Below are 27421 nucleotides of genomic sequence, written 5' to 3' on the forward strand. Positions count from 1 at the left end.
TAGGTCAGAAGTTTGACACAGGTCTCACTGGGCCTAATTCAAGGTCCTGGCAGGGCTGCATTTCCTTCTGGGGGAAGGAATGTTTCCTTGCTTTTTACATTTTATAGAGGTTACCTGTGTTCCTGGGCATGTGGCCCCTTCTCCTTCAAAGCCAGTAAAAGTAAGTCCTTCTATCATCACATCATTCGGACCTCCTTGTACCTCCCTCTTCCACTTTTAAGGGCCCTTATGATTACACTGGACTCACCCAAATAATCCAGGTAATCTCATCTCAGGGTCCTTAACTTAATCCTATCTGCAAAGTCCTTTTGCAACTTAACATATTCACAGGTTCTGGTAATTATGACATTGACATCTTTGAGTGGCAATTATTCTGCCTACACAGTTGTCCTTGTCTTTAAAGAAATCAGTATTATACTCACAGTAAATTGAGCCTAAAGGGGGGCAGGAGGGGAGCATATTAATGGTTTAAATAAAGAATGTAGAACTTGGGATGAAAAACCCCTCCTTTCTACTTTTTCAAATTTTTACTGGCATTCTTACTTTGAAGATGAACCACAATTAGGTATGTGAAAATAGAATAGGTTGTTACTCAAATCCATGAGAAAATGGATCTACATGAATCTTATAAATTTTTTAATTTGAACAACCTCCTTCCCCCTAAAAAAGCTTATTTTGTGTCTTCTACCTTTCGATACATTGTTCTGCCTTGGCACTCAGGAAGTACCATCTACACAGCCTATATCATATAACAGGATACTATATTAATTCAAACTTGAGAAGAGGTAGCTGGGAAGACTATACTTGAGCATACTGACCATGAATTTTTAAGAACCTTTAAAATAGAACATCCAAAGGATCATTCATTATATATGTGGTTAAGAACTCAAACCTCTCCTTTTTGAAAGGTCCAAATTCAAAGTGAAAAGATATCACGATAATATTTAATTCCCCAGAATAATGCACTATCCGGTGTTTAACTTTTTCAGTTTAGCTTTGTATCTTTTTTGACTCCAAGACAGAAGAGTGATGTTTGATGTACTCAAGTCATAGCCAGCATCCACCAATTCTTTGATTCGACTTTTTAAAGTACTTATGCTTGAATCCAAAATCCGAGGATTTTCAATTATTTGTGAGATGCTAATTTTTTCTTCTGTGAGGCAGTCTATTTTATCATTAAATTTTTTCTCTCCCAAGAAGATCACCTCTGGATAGCTCAAGACAAACTTCTGCACCTCTTGTTCAGTACATCCAAGAGAAAAGAGTTTCTCTTTGACATTTGTGTAGTTTCTTTTGGCACAGTCATTGGAAAGGTCTAGGATTTCAGCTCCTGGACCACGTATCAGAGCAAGCAGCTCCTCATTGTTCAAGTTGAACGTTGACTGTAAAAACTTAATGTTAGCTTTTACCCGTTTGGTGCTCTGAATTAAGATAAAAGGGTTTTTAAAAATTATTTTCCTGACAAAATCTACGGGATCTCTGTGACCTAAGGACAAACAGACTTCCTGTAAAAATTCAATCATCTGTTTATTCAAATCAAGACTATTGGAGAAGGTACGTGAGGCATTGGTCAACAACCGACAAAGGCATTTACGGGTCAATCCAAACGAGGACAGAAACTTTATATTATTCTCTAGGTTTACGTTGTTATTGGACCGAAAAAACGACTCAGGAGAACGTTCCAAAATATTTAGAATTTCAAGATCCGATGTCATAATTGTTCTCCACAAATCCCACCGTTTTGAAAGATTTTCAGTTGTGCGTGTTAAGGCTCGTGGGTATCTCGATATGATGCTAGCAATCACTTCGTTGCTGGCTCCTTTGGACAGAAGGAACATCTTCAGGTCCTGCTCATTAATACCTGTCCTATTAAAAACTCCAGGCTGTCGTTTCTTCGCCATGTCAACATCTACTCCCATAGTAAGTAAGTTATTCAATAGTTCATTCTCCAAAGGCTTACTGTCTTCATGATCACACTTCACACCAAAAAGCCTAAATGAAACGGGCTTGAAGATTTCTGTTGAAAATCGGATCATCCATCTTGAACCAAAGAGAAAGTTACTTCTCACATACAAGAGATTTCGTGGTGCCAGAATGGTCAAGTAGCCCCAAACTCTTGGAATGCTGTGTAAGACATGTAAAATATTATATAAATGCATGCATTAAATAGCTAAAAAAAACACATTATAATCTTAGAAGCACCATGGTCATTTCTATAAGATACCTGTAGCTCCAGCTCTCCTGCTGCTGTGGTAACAATCCAGCCACCGTTTTCCCACTCTCTAGCTTGTTACTTCTATTTATCTGAGGGCCTGGGCTCCATGCATTCTTAACATAAAGAAAGGCAGTATAGCATCATCACTGCTCCAGCATTACTCCTACCTTTACCTTGCTCTCCTATTTGGCCTGACCCGCCTTGGCTATTCAAGCCAGCTGCCCCTCTCCATCTCTGCTTTATTCTCCTGATTGCCAAATCTTTGGTTTATTCCTACTAACTGATGTTTTCAGTTCCGCCTTGTCTTCCAACTTCCCAGAGCTTTGGCCTTGCCCTCACCCATAGATATCAGACTTCCTTGCCTCTGTTCTCACATCCTGGTTATCAAACCCTAATCTAGCCCTGAAAATCAACACTTCAGAATTCCTAATTTGCACCATAAACATATTTTTCTAGATAAATGGCACTCTTTAAATCCAGGCTATTACTAGAGCCTAATTCTCAGCTTATCTAGACCACTGGTCAACAGCTCCAGATCCCAACCTCCTCATTCGATTTATTTTATTGTCCCCTTGGTTGTAATCCAATAACTCCAAACCAATGTTCATCTTCAAAATGATCTAGTTGGGATATTTAATCCAAATAGTCCACCACATGCGGGACTATGCTGCGAGACATGTTTAAAAAGGTACTCTTACCATTCTCCCCAACACACCACATTACAAAAGACTAACCCAGGGGCTCTCTGCATCTGTTTCACAACACATATAACTTTGTACAAGTGGCTAAAACCTCAATAACTCATTTTCCTGATCACTCAAAAATAAGTCATGAAATGTATGATAATAACCACAGGTCCCTACTACAATGAGCATCTCTATTTATAGGAAATATTTTATGAGGAAAGCAAAAACTATTCTTATCAGATAATTCATTTTCCTAAGCTACTTGTGGTCTGAATCATACAACAACAAATATATTTTTTAAATTGTACTTTCCCCTTTTCAGACTATACAGTTGTGTCGGACTTAGTTCTTGGTTTCTAATTACTTACGATGGTCTCCTATCACTTAAAGGGAGCACCTCCCTCTTCCTCTCTCCTAATGCAGCATAAAATAGATAATAGAGCTAGATGGTTTCAACTCACCACTAATATCTCTGGGCTTGAGATGCAGTTTTCAAGATCAATATCAAAAAAAGCCCCTCTGTGTCTATCCTTTTAATTACTCCTATTTAACAAGAACTTGGGATTATGCCTACAGACTGGGGACATTCCCATAGCTCAGATAATCTACAGATACTCAAAGAACTGGAAAAATATTCCCAAACTGTAGAATCAAATAACATTCATACAAAAATGCAGACTGTTCACAAGGAAAATATCAAACAAAAACACATTTTAGATTGTGCTATACTATGAGTCCACTATTCTTCACTTCTCCATAATACTGCATGCTACCCTGCAACTATATACTCTTCCAAAAATGCATGAAGTTAGAAACTTTAAAAAAAAAAAAAATAAGGTCTTCCTTTTAACTAAAGGAGAGGCTTTACTTTGCACAGCTCAGTAATTTGTTCTTTCAGACGCTCAAGGGTGACCTCTACTGGATAATTGGACAGAACACTGACAGCTAGATAAGAGGAGTGCTTTCCAAAGAGGGGCGGCAAAGATGATCCAATGGAATGTAGGAAGAAACAGTAAAACTCCAATTTATATTTGTCTCAGCCTCTTTAAAATTTCCACTTTCTATATATGTTTCAAAATGTATACAATAATACTGTAAGACATGTACACAACTCATCAGTAAATAAATACAAATATATTGAAGGTACATGTATAAACCTTTCTTAGACAGTATACACAATCAAAAAAAGCCTGAAGGCCACTACTCTAGACAACATACCCTCAAACAAGGCTGAACAAGCCACAGAAAGTTCAAAAGAAATTCTATGAATGACAGACTAAAGCCAGTGAAAATATATGCCAAATTTCTTAACAAAAGAGCTTAAGGTTTCTCCTGAATCTGTCATAGGTGGATTTTATGTCTTTATATATAATTCATTCTCTATGGAAATATCTTTCACACAAATTAACACATACAAAACCAAAATGAGCATCTTTCCCAGCCCCTAAACTAGACCTCCTCTTATTAATAAAATTGCTATCACTAACCTGAGCCACTCATGATAAAAATACAAAAGTTGGCTTTACTTTTTCTTTCTCAATCACAGTCATCAAATCCGGTAGATTCAGTGTGTTCAGCGTCGCTGAACTCCAACCTCTCTACTCTTTGCTATTCCCTCACCGGGACTACAATAACCATCTAACTTGCTTCTCTAACATCAGTCACTCAAAACTGCCATCATAGTATACTTATAAAACAAAGATGTAATTATGTCCCTCATTCCCTGATTAAATATCTCTGCAGCTCTCCCCTATGAAGTAAAATCTTCAGACATGGTTTCCCCTACCTTTCTAGCTAGAATCTATTCTATAACCTCCCAACTAGGCACCACTGCCTCTCAAACCTCTGGTCCTAAACATCCTTGTCCATTCTTGTCTCCCTGCCTTTGTTTAAGGTGTCTTTTGGAAAGGCCTATCCTCCTGATGTCTATGCATGGTTCAAAGTCCCATTCAAATACTACCTTCCTACAAATCTTTGACTTAACAAGCACATACTGTTGAAGTAAATCACTTATTTTATAATAATTTATTACTAGGGCCCGGCCAGGCATGGCTCAGCCGTTGAGCATTGACCTAGGATCCAGGAGTTCGGGGTTCAATTCCCAGTCAGTGCACATGCCCAGGTTGCAGGCTAGGCAGCCAATCAATAACTCTCTCATCACTGATGTTTCTATCTCTATCCCCTTCCTTTCCTCTCTCTGAAATCAATAAAGATATGTTTTAAAAAAATAAAAAATAAAAATAAATAAAAAATTTAAAATGAGGCAGGCGAGAGGGATTGGGGAGGGGGGTGAGGTGGGGTGGAATGGGTTATTGGGGGGAAAAAAGGGACATCTGTAATATTTTAAACAAAAATAAAATTTTTTAAAAAATAAAATTAAGCGACTTATTTACAAAAAAAAAGGGGGGGCAGATCTAACACAATAGAAAGATGTCCAAGATATTATAAGGGGAAAACTGCATAACAGTATGGCCACACACACACAGTGTCCAAAAAAAAATGTATACACACTTTAACAGCTGATAGCTCAATTTTGAAAATGAAATATATTTTAATAAACATTGTCTTTATAATTATTCAAAGTGTACACATACATACACACACAGAGAGAAAAATGAAACAAAACAGTTATCTCTGAAAAATTAAGGGCAGCTATATACTAGTTCTGAAATATTAAAATATTTAATTTGTATGTGTTTATTGCAATCACACAAGAAATTTTTTTTAAAAAATAAAATGGTCTAGGAGTGCAAAAGCATAATGGAAAATATTTATTGCCTTTCTCTATTTTTCAGTTTTCAACACAAATATGTTAAACCTGGTAAGTCTCCATCCAACATACATTACATCTAGCCAGGAGGATAAATATTTAAACAGCCTAATGCAAGAAGTATCAACTGCCTCGACCTACAAGTTTCAAAAACAATTACTATTCCATAATGTATTTCTATCTCAAATTAACGTTTTTAATTAACCAAAACCATTACTGCAAGGACTGAAATCCAAAATTAACAAACACACTGCAACTCTGTGTACCTGCGACTGGTGCGGCCTAAGGCATAAAAGAGGTTTTCCATTGTCCTCGGCTCCACAGCAGCCTACTAAAGGGGCTTTCCATGGAAATGCTCATCACTGGCCCTTGAGCACTGCACTCCAGCTGGCCTTTGGACAAAGCAAGCTGTTTAGAGATCTTTACAACAATGCATTTCTCACCTCATTTGTCTTAAGGAAAGAGGGCTTCTGCTCTCCTCCAGAAAAAGCTGGAAAATAGCTGTCCCTAGAAATGACAAAAAAAGGGGAGGGGGCACAAAATACCGTCAGGACTTCCTCATACAGAATAAACAGATCAATCCCAGCTAACGCTGCATTATGATCTAGCGAGACGCATCAAGCGTCTCCCAGAGACACAGCATCAGGGAGGAAATGGCCAGTACACGCTAGAGTACGGTCAGAAAGGGCAGCGGAATCGCGAATGATCTGTAAAACCAAAACGAAGTGCTTCACACACACGGTCTTCATTAAACTCCGCGCATGAAAAAGTAGGCATTATCCCTAAAATTATAAAGCGCAGAGTTTTCTTACTCGCTTCTCTTAGGTGAAGCGTAAGGTTCGAACCCCCAGGTGAGCCTGTACCTCTAAACCAAGGCTAATCCCACAGGCTCCAGCCCCTGGCTCCAGCCCCTGGCCTCCTCCCACGCCTCTTCCTCCCGCAAGGACAACGGTGCCAGGAGCTGCGCGGAAACGGGGCTCCGCTATACATCAAAGTCACCCAAACCCGCTTCTGAAAATAAAAGCGCAGCAGCAGCAAGACACCAACTCCAACCCCGACCGTACCTATACACAGGAGTGAGCTCTACTTCCGCCTCTGGAACGGAGCGGAACCGGGGGGCGGAAATGGACCACTAACTTCCGCCCCGGCCGCGCGGCGACGTGACGTCACCGCCTCGCGCGCCCCGAGGGCCTCCGGACCGCCCTTCGCAAACCACCGCAAGACGCCCAGCAGGGGGCGGCAGGACACCGCGGTAAGCGCAGGGAAGCCCCACCCCCACCCCACCCCGGAGCCGGGTTTTGGAGGGCGGAGCGGGGCGGGGCCGGGAGCTCGCCCGAGGCTCCCGCAGCGGCCGAGAGTTGCTGCAGGAATTTGTTGCCTGCCGGCGACACGCGCTGGGACAGTCGCTATGATAAACACCAATTGTGCAGCGGATAGGTGATGACGCTTATGGACACGATGCGGACGACCGCTTGGGCGTTTGGTGCGGGAAACCGCGTGCGGGGCGAGGCCCGTGAACGGCCCTGAGGCCTTCTTTCCCGACCCGCCTCCTGGAGCGCGGCTGCGGGTCCGGATTCAAGCCCGGGAAGCGCTGCATTCTAGTATAATTTTATTTAACTGCTTGCAGCAGGGCTGCTTCTGGTTCTTATTGAAGTGTGACGGGTTTGGGTATTTAAATAAGTTTCAACAGCAGCTTAGTCTCCACAGCAGATGCGTTTGGGGCACTTTGGGGGCGCTGCTTTAAATCACCTGCCTGGGGGTGGCAGTGGAGATGAATTCAGTGCAATTCTACTGTTACCTCCAAAGGAAAGATGACACCCAGGTTAGTGAACTAATCATCAGGCTGCCAGGTCATCTAACGGAGGACGTGGTGGCCCCTCGGGAAACAAATTGGGGCAGAGGGTTGATCCTGAATGTTACTGCAGGAAAGAATTTCCTGTTTTACCTTCCTCTCGGCGGGAGCGCAGTGGTAGAGCTTTGCTCGTCCCATTTCTGCACCAATGAACCAATTAATGTTTTATCGTTACTCGGTCCCTTAGATTACTCCTAGCTGATTGTTATTGTCACTCTGTTTTGAATTACCTCTGTTTTGTTGGTTTATAAGGATAAAGATTTACCTTCGGGCCTTTATATTACTAATAATCAGCCTACCTGGTAAGTGACACTACGTACTGCAGTTCCGTCAGGTAAAAATTCGTGCCGAAAAACTAGAAATGGCCTCTTTATGTAAATTCCTAAAACCTATTTCTGTATGGAAGGAGCTCTTGTATCCACATTAACAGTTACTATTATATATAAAATTATATACGTGAATATATAAATATTTTGACTATAAACTGCTTTACAATCAGACTGTAAAACAATAAAATCTTTTTTTTTTCAATCCTCACCCTAGGGCATGCTTAGAAAGAGAAAGAGAGAGAAGCGTCAATGCGAAAGAGGAAACATAGGTTGCCTTCGGTATGTGCCCCAACCAGAATCAAACCGGCAGCCTTCCGGTGCACAGGATGACTGACTCTCAACGGAGCCACTCTGGCCCGGCAACAATAAAACCTTTTTTTAGGCATTATTAAGCTTCAGACTTTAAGAAGACCTTTGAGATTATGGAGCCCCAATCCTCTCATTTTACAAATGAGATATTAAAACCCTTAAAGTGGGGGCCCTGACCTGGTAGCTCAGTTGGTTAGAGCATCTTTCTGATTCACCAAGGTAGCAGGTTTGATCACCAGCCAGGGCACATACAAGAAGCAACCAGTGGTAAGCCCACCAGTAAGTGGAACAGCAAACCAATGTTTTTCTCTCCCTAAAATCAATTAAAACAAAAACCCTTAGAATGGGAACTAGCGCATCTTATAGCTCCTTGATCCCTAAGTCTTCTATGCTTTATACCACGTGCTTCATTGCTCAACATAGATTAGTAAAGCTTATTTCAGACCTATTCAGGTGACATCACTTAAGTTTGTTTTGAATGAAACCTTGTAGGGAAAGGAGATTGGTTCTTTTGAAAATAAGTGCCATATTTCCTATCCAAATTTCTCAGATTACAAATATATTTTAAATGCATATTAAAAAACACTGAAGAGAATAACAATAAAAGTTTAATAATGGCTGCATTAGGATAGTATATTATCAATTATTATTTTTTCCTTCTCATGTTTTTGCAAAAAGGTTTAACCTTTAATGATTTGTGAGATGTTGTCATTACCTCCAATAAGAGCAATGACTACTACTTCAGTCACTGATGGTGTATTACAGTAGAACCTATATATACCTTGTCTATATTTTATTCATTGACTTAATGAACGTTTATTGAGCACCCGATTTCAGGATGGGGGGGATATAGTGGAAAACAAAATAAAGGCCCTGCCTTCCAGGACCTTATTTCCAATGGTACGTCTCACTCAGCCTGAGTGTCTGCTTCTCTGCATGTTTCCCCACTTCCCTCCCCAGGATCATAGCTGACCCATGCCCTACTAAAGTGATGTAATTAAGAAAAAGAAAGTGTGGTTGGAAACACTGATGGGGAGGTGGGTGCTGTGTGGGGGTGAAGAACTGAGGCAGGGAGTAGGTGATGATACAGCAACAAAGAGGGAAAGAAATGAAACGAAGTGGTTGCAATATGGTGGAGGGGAATGTTTCCTAGAAGCTGTTCTAAAGTTCTCATCTTTCTGGGCTTGTTATAGAGGCAAAAGTAATTCAATTTTTAAGTCAAATTTGTATTGTCACATTTTTTTTACAATTTTCTTTCTTGTCTAAAACTGTGGGGATATTAGATGGTAAACATGTCTTTAAGTGACCATGCTTGAGAAAAGAAAGGGTTGCCAAGCCTGCATTGGAGTATCTCCTCCACGCTTTTTAATCCAAAAGTCTGTTGCAGGGGAAAGCACACTCTGAAGCCCTCCCTTCACAAACTGGACTCAGGAGATGAGCTGAAAGTATAGTTTGAATTCAGAATCTATGCTGTACGCAGAAGCACCTCTGACCTAAGGTTTTTTAACTGTGTCGAAGTGGCTGCCTGACCCTCTCTGCTCAGGAAGTGTCCTTTATTTTTCATGCAAACAGACTCTGCCAAGCCACAGCCCCTCAGTTGACCACTCATGTTTGAATCTCAGCAAACCCAATTAAGGTCAGAAGGAAGTGGCCCTCCATCCCCCCACCTTCCACCCAATACAACACCCACAGACTCCTGAACTCAATAGACAGATGCATCCCTCACTCCACATCAACTTCCTAGACAGACCTGCCAGTGACCTACCAGTCTCACTTGAGGGCTCTCAGAGGAACATCAAGTCTCTTCTCCCACTCTCTCTTGGCTATGGCTGTTTTGCCTGTATATGAAAAAAATTAAAAATGAAAAGACTATAAATTGCTTATGGTGGAGAAAAGCAGTAGATAAAGTTATTCTGCTAGGCACAGGTTAACAGTCTTAATGTTTGCAAACAAACCAAAAAAGCTAGCATAATTTCCTTCCATTTGAAAACAATTGCTTTTTAACAACCTTAGATTCTAAAGATTTTACAGCTGGTAACTATCTTTCTCTGAAATGTGCCTAACCAGGGTCTAGAGAGACTTGAAGAGTCAGCTTTCCTATTCCCACACTCATTACCGCAAGGGTCTGTGGCAAGGAAATGGATACTTTCCCTGGCAAATTTGCTGATTCCAGACCTGATATGATCCTGGGTTCTCACAGTAGTTAGATTCCACCATCAGCAGGACAGAGTTAGCCAAGAGAAGCACAGTAATCATTGGAGATCCCATTCAGTCTCAGTCCCGTTCAGCCTGGCGAGTTTAAGTACCTCTAGGCTTGTTTCATCCTACAGTACTGTGCCTTCAATAAAGTGATTCTTAATCACTGGTAGAAAATGTTATCTTACTGTAGTAGGGAAGCAAATAATTACAAAATGTAAAAAAAATCTTCCTTGTTCAAACCTACCTATTTACAGTATTTCTTGAAATCTCAACTTTAGAGATTATAGTGAGGTGATTTTTAATCATAAACATATTTGAAAGGGGAAACAAATTAAGCCAACATATATAGCAAACTTTTCCTATAAACGTCCAGATAGAAAATATAACGTGTCCAAAAAAAATGTGGGCTTTTCGGCCCACATGCAATCTCTATTGCCTATTCTTCTTTTTTCTGTCCATTTTTATAGCCCTTTAAAAATGCAAAAACTGTTTTCAGTTCCAGGGCCACCTGGCCACAGGCCAGAGTCTGCTGACACCTACATTAAACTATAATGAGCTACTCACATATACCTGTAATTTAGTTTGTTAAAGTATCCAAAGAAGAGGGATTTTGAGAGAAAGAACATAGAAGAAGAAAATATTAATGTTAGAAGACATTCATATAATACAATGTGCCAGGCACTATTCTAAATCACTTCACCTATATTAATTCATTTAAGTCTATGATGGAAATAACACTATCTCCATATTACAGATGAGAAAACTGAGACAGAGGCTAGGTGACCTGCCCAAGCTCACACAGCCAGTAACTGGAACCTACAAAGTCCAGCTCCAAAGTCTATGATCATAATTGCAGTGCTTTGCCGACACTCAGAGAAAAACAGTATTTTAATTCACTATAGAAGCTACAAAAATAGAGATGTTTTTCTATAGAAAATAGAGAGGGCAAAAAAAAATTCACCCATAATTCAATCACTTAGAAATAACCACCATTTACATTTTATTTATATCCTTTTGGTTTCTTTAAGAATATTTCTATACATAATTTTTTTCCTTACTCAACCGATGAGGTAGGTATCAATCCTGCAGATAAGGAAACCAAGATTTAGATAAAGTGACTTTTTCAAGATAAAGCTAATGTGTATGGAACCAGGATTTCAACCCAGGTTGTTGCTTTCAGAACCTGTGCTCATAACCCCTGGCCTTTTAAAAAGTCTAATGGAGATATTCACAATCCCAAACAAAAGCACTGAACTAGATGATATCAAAGGTCCCTTCCAGCTCCAAAACCCTGAATCTGTGGAGTGGGAGGTTTCCTCTCCATTGTACTGAGGCGGTAAATGGCTCATCCTTCATCCTACCCTAAGCATTCAAATCAGTGCAAAAAAAAAAGAGTAGATTCTGATAAATTTTAAATGGCCACTACCCTTGGTTAGATGTGGAGAAGGGGAGATGGGTGCTGCTTGTCAAATAGCCACTGAGGAGAGAATTTAGGGCTGCCCCTAAACAAAGTAACAAAGCCTGGGAAGCCTCAGGTTGCCAACCTCCAGCCTTCCCCACTACACTCCTGGCTCCAGCATCTACTAAATAGCTCCTGTCCTCCTGCTCCCCCAAATCCCACCTTAACATGAGACAAGCCAGTTGATCATGAAGTGCCCCCTACCCCAGCGCTACCTGTAGAGCTTCCCTCTATAGCATTACCCATATGCAAGACACTAGACCCTCACCTCTCTGCATCCCTCACATCTTGTTGTTCTAAATCCTAGCTGCACATTAGCATCGCCTAGAGAGCTTTTTAAACACCCTGAAGCCCAGCTCTCTGCCCCCAGGGATTCTGATTTAATTGGCTTGACATGAGGCCCAGACATTGGTCTGATTTTTTTGTTTTTGTCTTTTTAGTCCTCGGTAGATGATTCTGATGTATATCTAGAATTAAGAACTAGTGCACCTTTGAAACTGGAGTTTCTTAATTTTCATCTGCTGGTTAAAGCCCCGCTTGGATTCTGGGGCTAGTTCTGTTCCCAGCCAGGGAAAATTCAAGGAGCGTTAGGCTAGCAGTTCAGCAGCTCAGGGCTTAATCCCACTGTGACCTAGACTTTCAGTTCCAGTAATTACAGGCTGTTGTTGTTCCTTGTGATTGCGCCCCTCTCCCAAAGGAACACTGGGAGTTAAGGGAAAACACACGCTGCAGCAGGTTTACTCTCATCCCCTCCCATTTCCTTTGGCACCCCCACCCCCACCCCATTCCCTGCTCAAACCATGGTAACAAAGTTGTCCTGATTAAATGGTGTCACCTGGTGACAGGCATGGATAGGAAATTACCTGACCTACCATCTCTCAGTCATGCCTATGTCAAGATGCCAGGTCTTTTTATTTCACTACATAACCTCTGTTAGTGTTACTTTAATTACTCCTTCCCAAAGACATCTCATCTTTAATCTCCTTTCCTTTCTTCTCCCTTTTTAACTTGTACATAGTTAATTCCTGAACCTCTTTCTCTTCCTTGATTGGTTTTCACAAACCTCCGCCAACCACAGCTGGGGTCATGCCCAAGCATAAGACTAGTTACTATCAGTGGTGTCTTCGAAACGGAGAAAAGGGAAGATACATTTTTTAAAGTGAAATTTTGCTGTAAAAAGAAACAACCTAGAGTCCATAAAAGTGCTAATAAAAACTCTTCACAGTTCCCACAGAAGTCTGCATTCTCTTATTCTCAAATGAAACCTTTTCTTCAGAAACCAGAATTCAACATAAATGTTATTTTTTAATCAGTTTGTTGTTTTCTGCTTGTTATTTGTTAATCAGTTTGTTGTTATCAACTTGTTTTACATTAGTTAGATTTTTACTATTTTTCTTGTACTATTTTTTATAACACTTCATTTTGTGAATTATTCTCAGAACATCAGCACCAGCGATAGCATTGTCTTCCTTGAAAATTCTTCTCTGCACCCTAGTCGGTTTGGCTCACTGGCCCTCAGACTGAAGGGCCCTGGGGTTCAATTCCTGCCAAGGGCCCACACCTCGGTTGCAAGCTCGATCCCCAGTTCTGGTTGGGGCACATGCAGAAGGCAACCAGTGATGTGTCTCTCTCACACTGATGTTTCTCCCTCTCTCCCTTATACTTTTTCTGAAGAGCAGTGGAAAAAAATATCCTCAGGTGAGGATTAAAAATAAAAAGAAAATTCTACTTTGAATACCAAAGTTTTGGACCCCAACTCATCTGTAAATTGAGGACTGCATATGGCCACACTGGGCACTCCTTTAACTAAGAAGTCTGCTTTTCTCATGTCACAGGGGACAGTCCTTGAAGTTTGCCAAAGGAGAGAAATAATTCTGAGGGCAGATTTTAATGACATCTGTTTCTGTTGATAAGATTGATGACTTCCCAGCTATCAATGAGGTGAAGGGAGTTATTCTGTTCTTCAGTCCAGGAGAATCTACTAGACATGATTTTCCTAGGGCCAAGGGGAATATCATTACACAGCATCCCTTATACCCACTTAATTACTATGACAATCTGAATATTGTCATGGTAATTGACATGCAAAACTTTTAGTCCCAATTATAATGTCTAGAACTATTCTCAGAAAAGTGCTTTTAAAATTCAAATATTTGCCTAATTAAAGATAAGTACTCTAAAATATGTTCATTCTTCCTGACATTAAATGTAAACCTTAGCTAGATTCTGTTCTCTATTTTGACCAGGAACTGTGATTCTCTATGAACATTAGCAAAAGACAAGAAAGAAAGAAGTGAGAGAGAAACAGAAAGAGTTTGTTGTAAAGCACATAAAACAATTACATTTTTTTCTATTATGTAGTAAAGTATGTGTTCTATATAATCCTTGAGAATATCACAATAATGATTTGTTATCTTTCTTTATTTTTAGTACATATTTAAATTAGTCATTGTGAATCAGATATCCTAAGATCATTTAATTAATTACCTGCTTCACCTAACTCCTACTTAAATTTCTTCTCTGGATATATTACTCCTACTGACTAAATTATTCATCTCACCAAACTTTCTAAGCTGACAAAGCCACTTGGCTTTCTAGCTAAAGTGCTACTGTGAAAGCAGGTCTCAGCTCAACAAATACTTTTTCTTTTATTAAAAGATAAGAGTGAAGAACCATCATGTCTAAAAATAGATACTTGGAGCTTAAAATCTGTCAGACCATATGTTGTACGACTCCAAGATCCAGGAAACAAAGACATCCTTCTCCTGGGGGTATGTATTATTACAGTCATTCTAGCGGATCAAGTGCCAGGCCATTTGTATGACTGCACAGTCGCTTAAACATCTTTAGAGGAGAAACGGATATGAATTCCTGGGGATGGTGAAGGGAAAATGTTAGTGAATTGGCACCGATCTGGTCTGCATGCATTTATACCTGTGTTATGGGAATGCATACAACTATGTGAATTTTCTCCCAGAGTCCTTGAGACTTCTTTTAAAGATTACTCTTCTTGTTTCTCATGGACAATACATGGAACAACCACAAAGTACAAGATTGGAGGCAGTCCTCACCTATAAGAGAGACAGCATTTTATAAAACGTTATAAGATTGTTGTAATTCTTTTTCTGTATTGAAATTTTAATATTTTTCTAGTGGCTATGTTATTTCATTATTTTAAAGTTTAAAAACTTGTTTTAAAACTTTGAATAAGATTTTCAAATCTACTGCCATTAATCTCTATATATTTGTACACATATAGTGCACATTTTATAACATTTTCCATATTTCATATGGTGCAAACTCAACCATTTTCAGAGATATAATTATAGCCTTATGGTAGAAGATCATGCTGAGACTGTGTACATAATACATTGAAGCAATTTGGCAGTTACTTTAATTTGGGCCACAAACAATTCAAACCTCCAAAGGGAATTCTTTTCCACTTTTGTAACTACCAAATCTCCACTTCTCTTTAGATTGCAGAGGCCCAACTGCATTGGCATGTTTACACAGCCAAACACTTTTATAACATTAAGATTAAGAGGTTCAAGTCTTATTACTTAGCAATGGTTGTGTAGGCTGGTTGTGAAGGTAGAAATGTCTGTTCTTTGTCAACAGAAGAACTTCAGTACTTTTCAAGTGATGTACAGGAAAGGAGGAAATTGTATCACACAGCATTTCTTCTAGGACATGAGACTATATTCCTTTTAGTTTTTAAAATTATATACATGTGTGTATATGTATGTACATGTACAGAAAAGTTTACATACACATGATACAAAGATACAAAAGAATATATGGTAAAAACTTAAATCTCTCTCCTTTTTCTCGATTACCCGATTTCCCTCTTTGGAGGCAAACAATATACCCAGTTTTTTTAAGATTCTTCCAATGATAATCCATGCTTTTGCCAAATATGTGTATAAATTTCCTCTCTTCCTTTCCCTTCCCTTCCCTTTTTCTCTCCTTTCACACATAAGGTAGCATACCATATACTCATCTCTGTTCCTTGAGTTTTCACTCTTAAAAGTTGTTCCAAATCAGTACATATAAAAGTCATCATTCAAGCTACTGTTTACGCAGTAATTCATTGTATATCATAATTCATCCAAACAGGCTCTTAATAATGAGCATTTTAAATGTTTCCCATCCTTTACCCTTACAAAAATACTGCAACAAATACTTCATTTGCACATATTTTGTATTGCACAAATGCAACATTATTTATAGAATGAAAACCTAGAATTGAAATTATTAGGTCAAAGAGTATGAGCATTTTCAATTTTGACAAATGGAACCAAATTGCCTTCTATGAAAGTTGTACCAATTTTCATTCCCAACAGTGATATATGAGAAGGAAGCAATGTTTTTGACTAGGATCCACTTCACATTTGTACCCCAAAATAAATAAAAGAACAAGTATATTATTTTCATGTTATAAATGTCAGGAAACTCCAGCATTTGAAAGATAGAAAATATAAAGTAAGAGATAGCAATCTGACATTTTATAGTAACCATTTCATGGTTTGTTGACAAGCAAGAAAACCATTCATCATGTAGCAGAGAGAACTTTGAATTATATTTTTAAAAATCATGAAAACTGTTAAATCATTTTATTTCTATTGATAATGCTATTATTAAAAGTAATATAGAGCTGTTGCCAATAATAATGATAACAAGAGAAGAAATGTTGTATAGTGTATACAGGCCTTATGTAATACATAAAACAAGGAAATATATAATTAGACTTTGGCTTTTTAAAAATCTGTTTCACACCCTGCCAGTGTAGCTCAGCACTTAGAGTGTCGACCAGCGGACCAAAGGGTCTTGGGTTTGATTCCTGGTCAAGGGCACGTACCTGGGTTGTGGGATCACTACCCTGGCCCTGGTCAGGACACATTCAGGAGGGAACCAATCAATATGTCTCTCTCACACCAATGTTTCTCTCTCTCCCTCTTTTTCTCTCTCCCCCTCCCTCCCCCCCTTCCACCCTCTCTAAAAATCAATGGAAAAAAATACCTTGGGTAAGGATTAACAACAACAAAATCTGTTTTACAATAATAGTTATTTTAATGTTATAAAACTCAAGTTTAGCCCTCAAATTTACTAATAGCTATTCTGGAAGTACATTTTAAAATTATTTTAGGGAAAAAAGCCCTTGAAGATACAATTAATCTTTACCAGAAAACAAGATATTGTGTTATTTATGAAATAAAAAAAGCTTTATGAACTTATAAAAATAGTAGAAATGAGAGAACAGAGCCAGAGGAAATTAATTTGAATCATATCAGGAAGTACTGAAGTCAGCTATAGAGAATGCTACTTTAGCAATGAGGGAAGGAGCACCCAGGGAGTTACTACTATGACATTGAAAATGTCCCAGTTCTTCAACTGAGCGGCTGGTTAACTGGTTCCCATTGTATCACTTTCCTTTATTCCTTATGCATGTTATAGTTTTAGTATGTATTAAAATATTATGTAATGAAAACATTTTATTTTTTAAATTTTTTATAATTGATTTAAGAGAGAGAAGAAATGAGAAAGAGAGAGAGGGAGACATTGATTTATTGTTTCACTTATTCATGAACTCATTGGTTGATTCTTGTATGTGCCCTGACCTGGGATCAAAACCACAACTTTGGCATATCAGGACGATGCTCTAACCAACTGAGCTACCTGGCCAGGGCCTGAAATAAAAACATTTTAAAAGAAAATTTTTAAAAAATGAATTCTTGAAGTACATTGTTAATTTTTTGTCTAAGTATCTTAAAAAATAAAAACAGATATTTCCCCCTGGGTAACCTCAGTGTTTTTAATGAGTAGGTTTCATGCAGCCCACAGAAGTCTTGACCATATACTTACCTATCATTACTATTTCTTTGATATTTCTGTATCAGAACTCAAATGACTCCACTGGGTATTAGAGAAAGCCTGCTCCTAACATAAGATTAGAACAAAATCCCAAGAGGATTAAGTCTTCCAGGAAGGTCATTCTGATTCAAGTAGACAATTTTGAATTTGGATTTTAGTATTTGGTTAACTCCTATTAAGCCAACAGGCACCTTTTGTAGATATTAAGATACTAGACTGAGTTTTCATAATGTCAAATCATTGTAACATCACATTAAAGCATAAACGTTCATTTTCTCAAAATAGTAATTTCTTTCTGTTAGCATATGTGTTCTGTCAGAGTGAGCTTATTGAAAGGAGGCTAATTCACAATTAATTTTCAGTACTATCCCCTTCTCACAGATATCCGATGTGCCGGCCTGTATTGTAGTTTGGTCTTACTCATTTGTTTTCATTATAAAAACAATCATACCCATAGCCATGAAAAGTCAGCCCCCAATCCCACTTTTCAGAGGTGACCATTGTCTTTTACCATTTGTGTTTAATTTCTTTATTACCTCTATAACTCTAAGTGACATTTCTACAATATGATGTCTTCATTTTACATGACTTTCTTAAATTTTATTTTTACTTTTATTGAAATTGCATTTTTATAACCTAAAAAAATCAAACACTACTGTAAAGCTGATAATGAAGAATAGGAGACTCTGAAGGCCCTGTCTCTCTCAATCCCTCACACCCAGTCTTCAGAAGCAAGTTCATTCAACTCTTTTATTTCTTCCTATAGCTATTTATATCCGTAATTCTAAATAATATGTTTATGCTGCTTTTTTATTATTCCATTTTAGATGTTTATATATCAACTTCTTACAATGAAAATTTTGGATTTGGCTCCTGTATGTAATTCTTCCACATTCTTTTCTACCTACCTTACAATTTTAGTCAAATCATTTTGGCTATTAATTTACATTGTTATTACCACACAAATATTGCTTATAACTAAGCTATACAGTGTTGTTTTGTTTTCTATTTACCTATTGCTAATTATTTCATGAACTACAGGACTGTAGGAGTCCTTTTCTGTTTTGTTTTTCTCAGAAACATCCCTCCTATAGTACAGGTCACTCTCCAGCCCTTCTGCATGATGACAGCCTAGAATTTTACTAATTATTACGCTAAGTTTTCCCTTTGCCCCTCCTCTTGTGTTGAATTCTGGTTTCCAGGAACCTACATCTTCCTACTTCATGGGGTTTTTCTTTCTCCTCATTTTAATAGAGCCTATCAGTTGATAGCTTCCTAAGAAAGAATTTATAAGAAGAATATTTTTGAAATTATGCAAATCTGGAAGTGTCTTTAATTTACCCTCCAAAACAATTTGCCTCGGAATCCAGGGAGCTGAGAATCATTTTCCCATCCATTTTTTTTTATGACATTGGTCTCTTGTCTTTCAGCTTCCAATGTTGCTTTTGAGAAGCATGATGCCTTTCTTACCCCTGAATCTGTTTCTTTCTCTATGGGGACCTTTATAAAACCTACATGCATTCATTCACAAACATTTATCAGGCAGCTGTTACTGTGCTAGACTCTCTTTTCCAGGCCAGGGATTATAGCACTGAAAATAGAAAGGCATATCCCTGCCTTTGTGGAGCTTACATTCTTGTAGGGGGCACAAATAATAAGCAAGATAAATAAAATATAGTATATTAGATAGTGATAAGTACTCAAGCAGGGAAGGGGAAATTTGAATAAGAAAGGCCTTATTTAGAAGGGAACTTAGAGTGAAGACTTGAAGGAAGTGAGGAAGCAAACCATGCCCATATCCGGGGGATGACCATGTTGGGCAGAGAGAACTCTAAGTGCACAGACCCTGAGATAGGAGTGTTTGTCTTGTTTAATTAACAATTAGGAAACCAGCATGGCTAGAAAAAAGTGAACAAGGAAAAATGTAAACGGCAATGAGCTCAGAGAAGTAAATAGAGTCAGCTCTTGTAAGAATTTGCCCCCCCCATTCTTTTTAAATTTATCTTTATTGTTGAAAGTATTACAGATATTCCCCATTGATCCCGTCCACCCTGCATTCCCCCCAGGCTTTCACCACACTATTGACTGTACCCATGGGTTATGCATGTAAGTTCCAAGAACTTGGCTTTTTATTCTAAAAGAGTTGAGATGCTATTGGAGAGTTTTGGACAGAAATCTGACTGATCTGACTTTTGGTAGTTGGGTAAAGAATCACCTGACAGCAGAGGTAGGGCAACACTTCGAATGCTATTGCAGTAATCCAAGTGAAAAGTAATGGTGGCTTGGATCACAGCGGTGGTAGTGGAGTTGTGAGAAATGGTCAAATTCTCAGCATATTTTAAAGGTATAGCAACACTGTTTGCTGACTTACTGGATGTGAAGTGGGAAAGAAAGAGAGGAATCAAGCATGATTCTCAGATTTTTGACCTTCAAAAACAGAAGGAGTTGTCTTTAATTGAGGTGGAAAAGCCTGTGGGAGGAAAAGATTGGAGGGCATATACCAATAGCTCAGTTTTGTTCATATTAAATTTGACATACCTAGTGGAGATATCAAATAGAGAGTCGAAGAAGAATTCCAAACTGAGATATAAATTGAAGAGTTATCAGTATATCTGTGATATTTGAAGTCATGTGCCTGGATGAGATCACCCATGGAGTGAGTAGATATAAAAGTCCAAGGACTGAGCCCTGAGGCACTCCATCAGTTAGAGGTTGAAGAGCTGAAAAGGAATCAATAGAAAATACAGAAAAGAGGCAGCCAGAAAGTTAAGAGGAAAACTAGGTAAATGTCATGTGTCCCTGCAGTCAAGTGAAGAAGTGTTCTCAGGGAGGATCATCTGTGTCAAACCTTACTGATAGATCGAGGAAGATGAGGCCTTAGAGATGGCCATCAGTTGGCAGAATGTAGATCATCAGAGACTTTGAGTAGAGCAGTTTCAATGGCATGATGCAGATAAAAATGATTAGAGTGGGTTTAAGAGAGAATAGGCAGAGAGAAATTGCAGATGGCTGGAATGCTGCTGAGAAGTGAAAGTGAAAAACAGAGCAGCAGTTGGAGAAGTGAAGGTTGGTTTTATACAAATAAACAAATACACACACACACAAGAAGGGAGAGAGGGAAGGAAGAGGGGAGGGAGAGAGAACATATTTGTACTCTAATGAAAAATGATCCTTTAGAGAGAAAATTTGATGATTCAGGAGAGAAAGGGGAGAATTACTGGGGCAATCAGTCTCATTGAGTAGACAAGAAGGGATGAAGTCTAATGCACAAACAGAGAAGTTGTCCTTTGCTAGGAATGTTCATCAAAAGTAACAGCAGAAGGTAGAACATGGGCCTCATGGGGCAGGTAAAAGGATATTGTTGTGATAGCGAGTTTGTGGAAGATCTCTTTTAATTTATTCCAAACTTTTCTCAACAAGAGAAAGCAAGATTGTTAGCTGAAAATGAGGATGCTAGTGATGGTTGGAGTTTAATGAACGAGAAGAAGGTATGACATTGTCATTAGGAGAGAGAATGAATCATGGAAATACAGTACGAGTAAAGCAGCATTAGGAGCCCCTTGGGGTTAGTGCCATTCAGTTAAACCAGTCAGCATGGTCTTCCTGCAGCCTTATTCGGGGGTTTGGGTACAGACAATGAGTGAGCTTAGAGTTGGATTTCACCAGTGTTGTGGTTTTCTTAAGCAAGGACAAAGAAGGAAGAGGCAAGGGAGATGAGAATACAAAATCTCTCTATCCCCAGAGCTCTGCAATTTCTCAGTGATTTCCTTACCATAGTACTTTCATTCATTATGCTAGGTGACCTGCAGGCTCTTTCAAGATGGAATGTCATGCTCTTTAGTTCTGGTAAATTCTCATATATTATTTCTCTTATATTTATCCTCTCTGCTTTCTCTGTTATCACTTTCTAAAATCTTGTACTAGTTGAGTGTTGGACCTCTAACTTTCTTATCTTTTCTTATTTATTTCCTTCTCTGTCTTGTTTTACTTTCTGGAAAATTTCCTGGAGGATATTTTCCCACTCTTCTTTTGAATTTTTTCATTTTCTAAAATTCTTTTTATTTTTTAAGAGCTGTTCTTGGTCACTGAGTATTACTTTTTAATAGCTTCCTGTTTCTGATCGTGTACACAGTCAATACCCTCTCTTTATCTCTGGGGATGTAAATTACATGTGCTTTAAATTTTTTTCTTCACTCTCTATACTGTCTCTGTTTTTTCTAAGTTCCTTATTTATTTTGGCTCCCGATTTTCACGTTAAAAATTTCCTCCTGGGCCCTAGCCAGCATTTCTCAATGTTTAGAGCATCAGCCTGTGCACTGAAGGGTCATGGGTTGAATTACAGAGCACGTACCTGGGTTGCAGGCCTGACCCCCACCCCTAGTAGGGGCTTGTGTGGGAGGCAACCAATTGATATATCACTTGTCAGATCGATGTTTCTCTCTCTCTCTCTCTTCTGTCTTTCTCCCTCTCTCTCTCTCTCTTTTTCTCTCTCTGTCTTTATCTCCTTTCTTTCCCCTTCCACACTCTCTAAAAATCAATGGAAAAAATGTCCTCAGTCCTTGGATGAGAATTTTAAAAATTCCCTCCTGATAATTCTTGATTATCTGTTTTTATGTGCATTAATATTGGCAGGGACTTGTGATGAGTGGGCTCCTCTAAGGATGATTTGGCAGGGCTAGTGAGTTAGAGGGCTGCCAGTTAAAGACTTTTGTATCTTCTTTTGGATTGATCCATTTCCTAAGAGGGGATTCTCACAATATCCATCTGGGAATATATGTCTAGCCTCAAAAGTTCTGGAAGCCAAGAAGGGAAATGGAGTCAGAGGTTTACTAAATCTTCCTGTATCAGTTTGGCACCTCACCCTAACCTCAGCTATTCCAGGCACCTACAAGTCTAGGACCTGTCTGATTCAAAATTTCTAGATATGAATTACAGTTTCTAGTTCCACATGTAAGGAGCTTAGAAGTCTGTAGTAATAAGTAGAATCAATAACTCTTCTTGGATCCGTAAGAGGTAAGGACACAGGGCAGATGGCTGCCCCCAAGATTGGAGAGACGGGTGAACCCAAGAAGTCGTGGCTCAGAGCAGAGACTAAGTGGAAATGGTTGTGGGAACCAGTGCTGAGGTAGGAAAACCTGAACTGTAATTGACAAGTTGCTGGAAGCTCAATGTGGACAAGTACCAGAGTTTAAAACTTGGATGTTTATATGAGCTAGATAATTAAGGCTTGACCACTAAATATATATGTATTAAGACTTACGTAAGAAACTAAATAGAGCAAGAAATGCTGAAGGTTCAAGCTGGATTCAGAAAAGGAAGAGGCATTCTTCAAGATCTAATTGAGAATATTAGTTGAAGTGCTCCAAAGAATTTCAGAAGAAAGTTAGTCTGTGTTTCATAGACTACAGTAAAGCCTTTGACTGCATTGATCATGAAAAGCTATGGGTTGCTCAGCATTTGATTGTCCTGATGTGTAACCTGTATTGTGGACAGGAAGCCACTGTCAGGACAGAACATGGAGAGACAGAATGGCTTCCTACAGGCAAAGGTGTCAGATAAGGGTGCATTTTATCTCCTGATTTGTTTAATCTGCACACAGAACATACCTTATGAAAAACTGGGCTAGACTCAAAGGAAAGAGGAGTGAAAATTGGTGGAAGAAATATCAATAATTTAAGATATGCAGATGACACCATCTTACTGGTAAAAAGTAACAAGGATTTGAAGCAACTTCTGGTGAAAGTGAAAGAAGAAAGTGCCAAAGCAGGACTACATTTGAACATCAAGAAGACTACAACCATGACTACAGAAGAAATACACAGCTTTAACATAAACAATGAAGACATTGAAATTGTTAAATATTTTGCCTACCTTGGTTCAGTCATTAACTTAAATGGAGACTGCAGCTAAGAAACCGAGAGAAGGCTGAGACTTAGAAGGGCAGCAGTGGAAGAATTAGGAAAGATCATCAAGGGCAATGATATGTCAGTAGAGACCAAGGCTAAGACCATCTATACCCTTTTACTCCCAATTACTATATACAGAAAGTTGGACAGTGAAGAAGGCTGATTTTAAAATGATTGCTTTGAAAGATGGTGTTGGAGGAGAGCTCTATGTATATCTCGGACCACCAGAAAGATGAACAAATGAGTACTAGAGCAAATTAAGCCTGACACATCACTGCAGGCAAAAATGACAAAACTGAAGCTGTTCTACTTCAGGTACATCATGAGAAGGCAATGTTCTTTGGAAAAGATAATAATGCTGGGAAAAATAGAACACAGCTAGAAAAGAGGAAGACCAAATATGAGATAGATTGATTCCATAAAAGAAGCCATGGGCATAAGACTACAGGAGCTGAGCAGGGCTGTTGAGGAAGGACATTGTAGGAATCACTTATTTATAGTGGTCAGGAGTCTGAGCTGACTCAACGGCAGGTAAGGGGCGCGCACGCACACACACACACACACACATATACACACACACACACACATACACACAAGTTAAAACTAATTCAGTAGGGCAACAATTCTTTATTCTTGTCTCTTCTCATTCCTCAACCTTGAAGAAACTGAATACTGAATTATAAATGCTGTTTTTGTTTTCTGAGAATGAAGGAGCTTAGCATAGCAGCAAATCTTCATGACTTAACCCAAAACTATATTCAGTTAAAATATTTTTATGGGAATTTTCCAAATGCGTTAGGCAACTGGGTGGGGAAGGAGGAGGTGCTAGTCTCTATTTTTATAATTTTATTAATGTTTTCTCAAAAAGCCTCTGATTTTTTCCTTATTTGGAAGAAAGGTTATTTAATCTTTTGAAACCACTTTATCACTGACTAGTTTTAATTAATGTTTTGCAATTGTGCTACTACTGTCTTATAAAGATTATGAAGATGAAATTGTAAAACTGAAAATATTCTAGCTACCTTGAAAAAGTTTTACTGTAGATGTTATATATAATAATCTTTTGAATTCTTTGAGACTCTATTTTCTTAACTGATTATAACTAATTATTCTAATATCTTATTAAAGTTTTACCATCATTTAAATGTTAAAATCAGGATAGATTATGAAATGTGTCAAGCTACAGAATTGTAATGTGGTCTACAAAACTATGATTAATAGCCACAATATCTTTCTTTAGTTTGAAAGTAAAATTGTCCTTTAATTTTTTAAATATGTTTTTATTGATTTTAGAGAGAGAGGAAGGGAGAGGGATAGAAAGATAGAAACATTGATGAGATAGGACCATCAATTGGCTGCCTCCTGCATGCCCCCTACTGGAGATCAAGCCCACAACTGGAGCATATTCCTCGACAGGGAGTCAAACCAGTGACCTCTTGGTTCATGGGTCGACACTCAACCACGAAGCAACACCGACCAGGCTTGTCTTTTAATTTTTATAAGGCAATCAAGTTTTAAAATTTACAATTATAAGAACACCCTAATGAGGGCCAAAAATTGTCAAGATCCCTTTCATATATTTGTTAGGCAAAAATAAGTTAATTAATTTAAAATCCTACTTTAACCTCCTACCCCCAAATTGTGATGCAATGTCCTGTGGTGACACAGAGAAAGTAAACATAGCCATGGTTAAGGGCACTAAACTTTACTATCTGAAAAACCCAAAATCAAGGCCTGCCTCTGCTTTTTATCAGCCCCACAACTTTGGAAAAGTTGCTTAACCTCTCTCTAGCTCAATCTCCCCATTCCAAAATGGAGATAATACATTCTTCATAGAGTTGTTAGAATTATGTTGAAAGCATTTAGTACATGACTGATAGGTACTTGGTAGACACTCAACAAATATTAGCTGTCACAATTATTCTTATGGTGGGCAATTTGAACTTTTGGGGTTTCATAATTTCTTCCTGTTTTAGCAACTGTAGTTTTATTCCCTTTTAGGGTCTGAAATTCTAAAACAAAAGAATATTATATAACATCTTGTTCTTTATTCTTATTTATTTATTTTAAAACCCAATACCTAAATTTTATGTGTACATTCTAGTTTATCATTATTAATATTTAATCAATAATGAGGTACATTTCCTTGATATGCCTATTGTCACATGTCAGTGCTTCTATGATGATAAGCCATTTGGGGCCTTTATAGAATCCCATTAGGTGAGATGTGATATATAAACAAATCACATAATATGAAATCATTACATCACTAGGCTCATTCAAAAGTCAAGGTGAAATATATTTTTAATTGTTTTGATTAAACCAGGTATGGTAGCTGAAAAGAAATGATTTGCTTTCCTGACATAAGTCTGGAGGTGAGCAATTATTGTAGTGGTTCAGTGGCTTAGCAATGTTACAGTCAGTATCTCTGCAATTCTCTTGGTCTTTCTGCATAGATAAAATGATTGTGGCAGTTCCAGGAATCACATCCTAGAAGAAAGGGTGATGTCTGAGGGGAACATGAGCCATCTCTGGTGTTTTTCCTTTCTTTCTTTCTTTCTTATTGTGGTATAACTTATATGTAGGAAAATGAAAATATCTTAAACATACCGATCAATGTGTGTTGACAAATGTATATACTAATGTGGTCATCGCATAAATCAACACATAAAATATTTCCATCACCCCTGAAAGTTCCCTTGTGCTCCTTTTCAGACAGTCTCCTCACCCACCCCAGAGGCAACTATAGTTCTGATTTCTATCAGTAAAGCTTAATTTGTCTTCTTGAATTTCATAAAAGTGAAAACCACACAATATATACAATTGTTTGGATTTTTTTTACTCAACAAAATACTTTTGAGATTCTCCTGTGTTATATATAAGTCCAATCAAGAGGTTGGACTTTTTATTGTTGAGTAGTATTTTATTGTCTGTTCCTTTTTGTCAGGATACTAAAAACTTTCCTAGTAAATGTCTACTTGTATCTCATGGGTCATATCTGGTCATGTGGCCACCCTTTGCTGCAGGGGAGGCTAGGAAAGTACTTGTGTTTCTAGCTTCTATCATGGGAAGGTACAGAGGAGAAGGAGGTTGTCAGGAATGGCTTTTGAGTAGCCAAACAACATCGACTAAAATGAATTTCCCAATTTTAAATTTTATGATGGAAGTTGCATTTTATTCCTTTTATTTAAAAGTTTTGGTTATCTTACTTATTTGGTTATCTTACTTACTTATATTACTATTTGAAATGCACACAACAAATTCCAAAGTAAAAGTTTAAATTGGAAAGAAAGCAGTGAAAAAAAAATGTAAATGGGAATATGAAGCTACTTGTGTCACAGTAAAGAAAATAATGTTGTTACCATGAAGAAATTTTTAAAAAATGTAAAATTATGAAATGTGTAATTGGTACACTAAAAAGTTATATTGTTCAAAACTGTACTGTCCAATATAATAATAGCCACTAGCTACATGTTGCTATTTAAATTAAAATTAAATAAAAAGTTTAGTCCCTCAATTACACTAGCCACATTTGAACAGTGCAATAATCACATGTGGCTAGTGGCTACCATGTTAGTGTAGATATAGATATTTCTTCAGTCATTATGGAAAGTTCTATAGAACAGCACTGCTCAAGAATTAGGGGGAAAGGAACAAATAACAATAATTTTCTATCATTAAATAGAATGTTAATTGATTTGGGGAATTACCAAAGAGTGATGGATAGTATTACTACAGAAAGATTTAGTTAATATTTAAGTAAATACTAAAGCAAAAGAGAGAGGAGTAAAATATGTAAAATATTCATTTGTTCTTTTAATAAAT

At 38.1% G+C, this 27421-nt stretch overlaps 1 protein-coding gene across 2 annotated transcripts; it reads right to left on the minus strand.

Moving 5' to 3' along the window:
• Positions 1–875: 875 nt before the first annotated feature.
• MTERF1 (mitochondrial transcription termination factor 1) lies at positions 876–6787 on the minus strand. Of its 2 annotated transcripts, XM_016218910.2 has the most exons (3): positions 6736–6787; positions 6115–6178; positions 876–2124 (listed from the first exon to the last, which is right to left on the minus strand). In XM_016218910.2, exons 2-3 carry the CDS (start codon positions 6117–6119, stop codon positions 966–968), a joined length of 1164 nt encoding a protein of 387 aa, XP_016074396.2. In that variant the 5' UTR covers positions 6120–6178; positions 6736–6787; the 3' UTR covers positions 876–965. The 2 variants fall into 2 exon arrangements, with proteins under 2 accessions (XP_016074396.2, XP_087677274.1); XM_087821148.1 differs by lacking the exon at positions 6736–6787 and having other exon boundaries at positions 6115–6565.
• Positions 6788–27421: the final 20634 nt, after the last annotated feature.

This window comes from Miniopterus natalensis, chromosome 10 (genome assembly GCF_054644295.1).
Source record: "Miniopterus natalensis isolate mMinNat1 chromosome 10, mMinNat1.hap1, whole genome shotgun sequence".
NCBI classification, from domain to species: Eukaryota; Metazoa; Chordata; class Mammalia; order Chiroptera; family Miniopteridae; genus Miniopterus; species Miniopterus natalensis.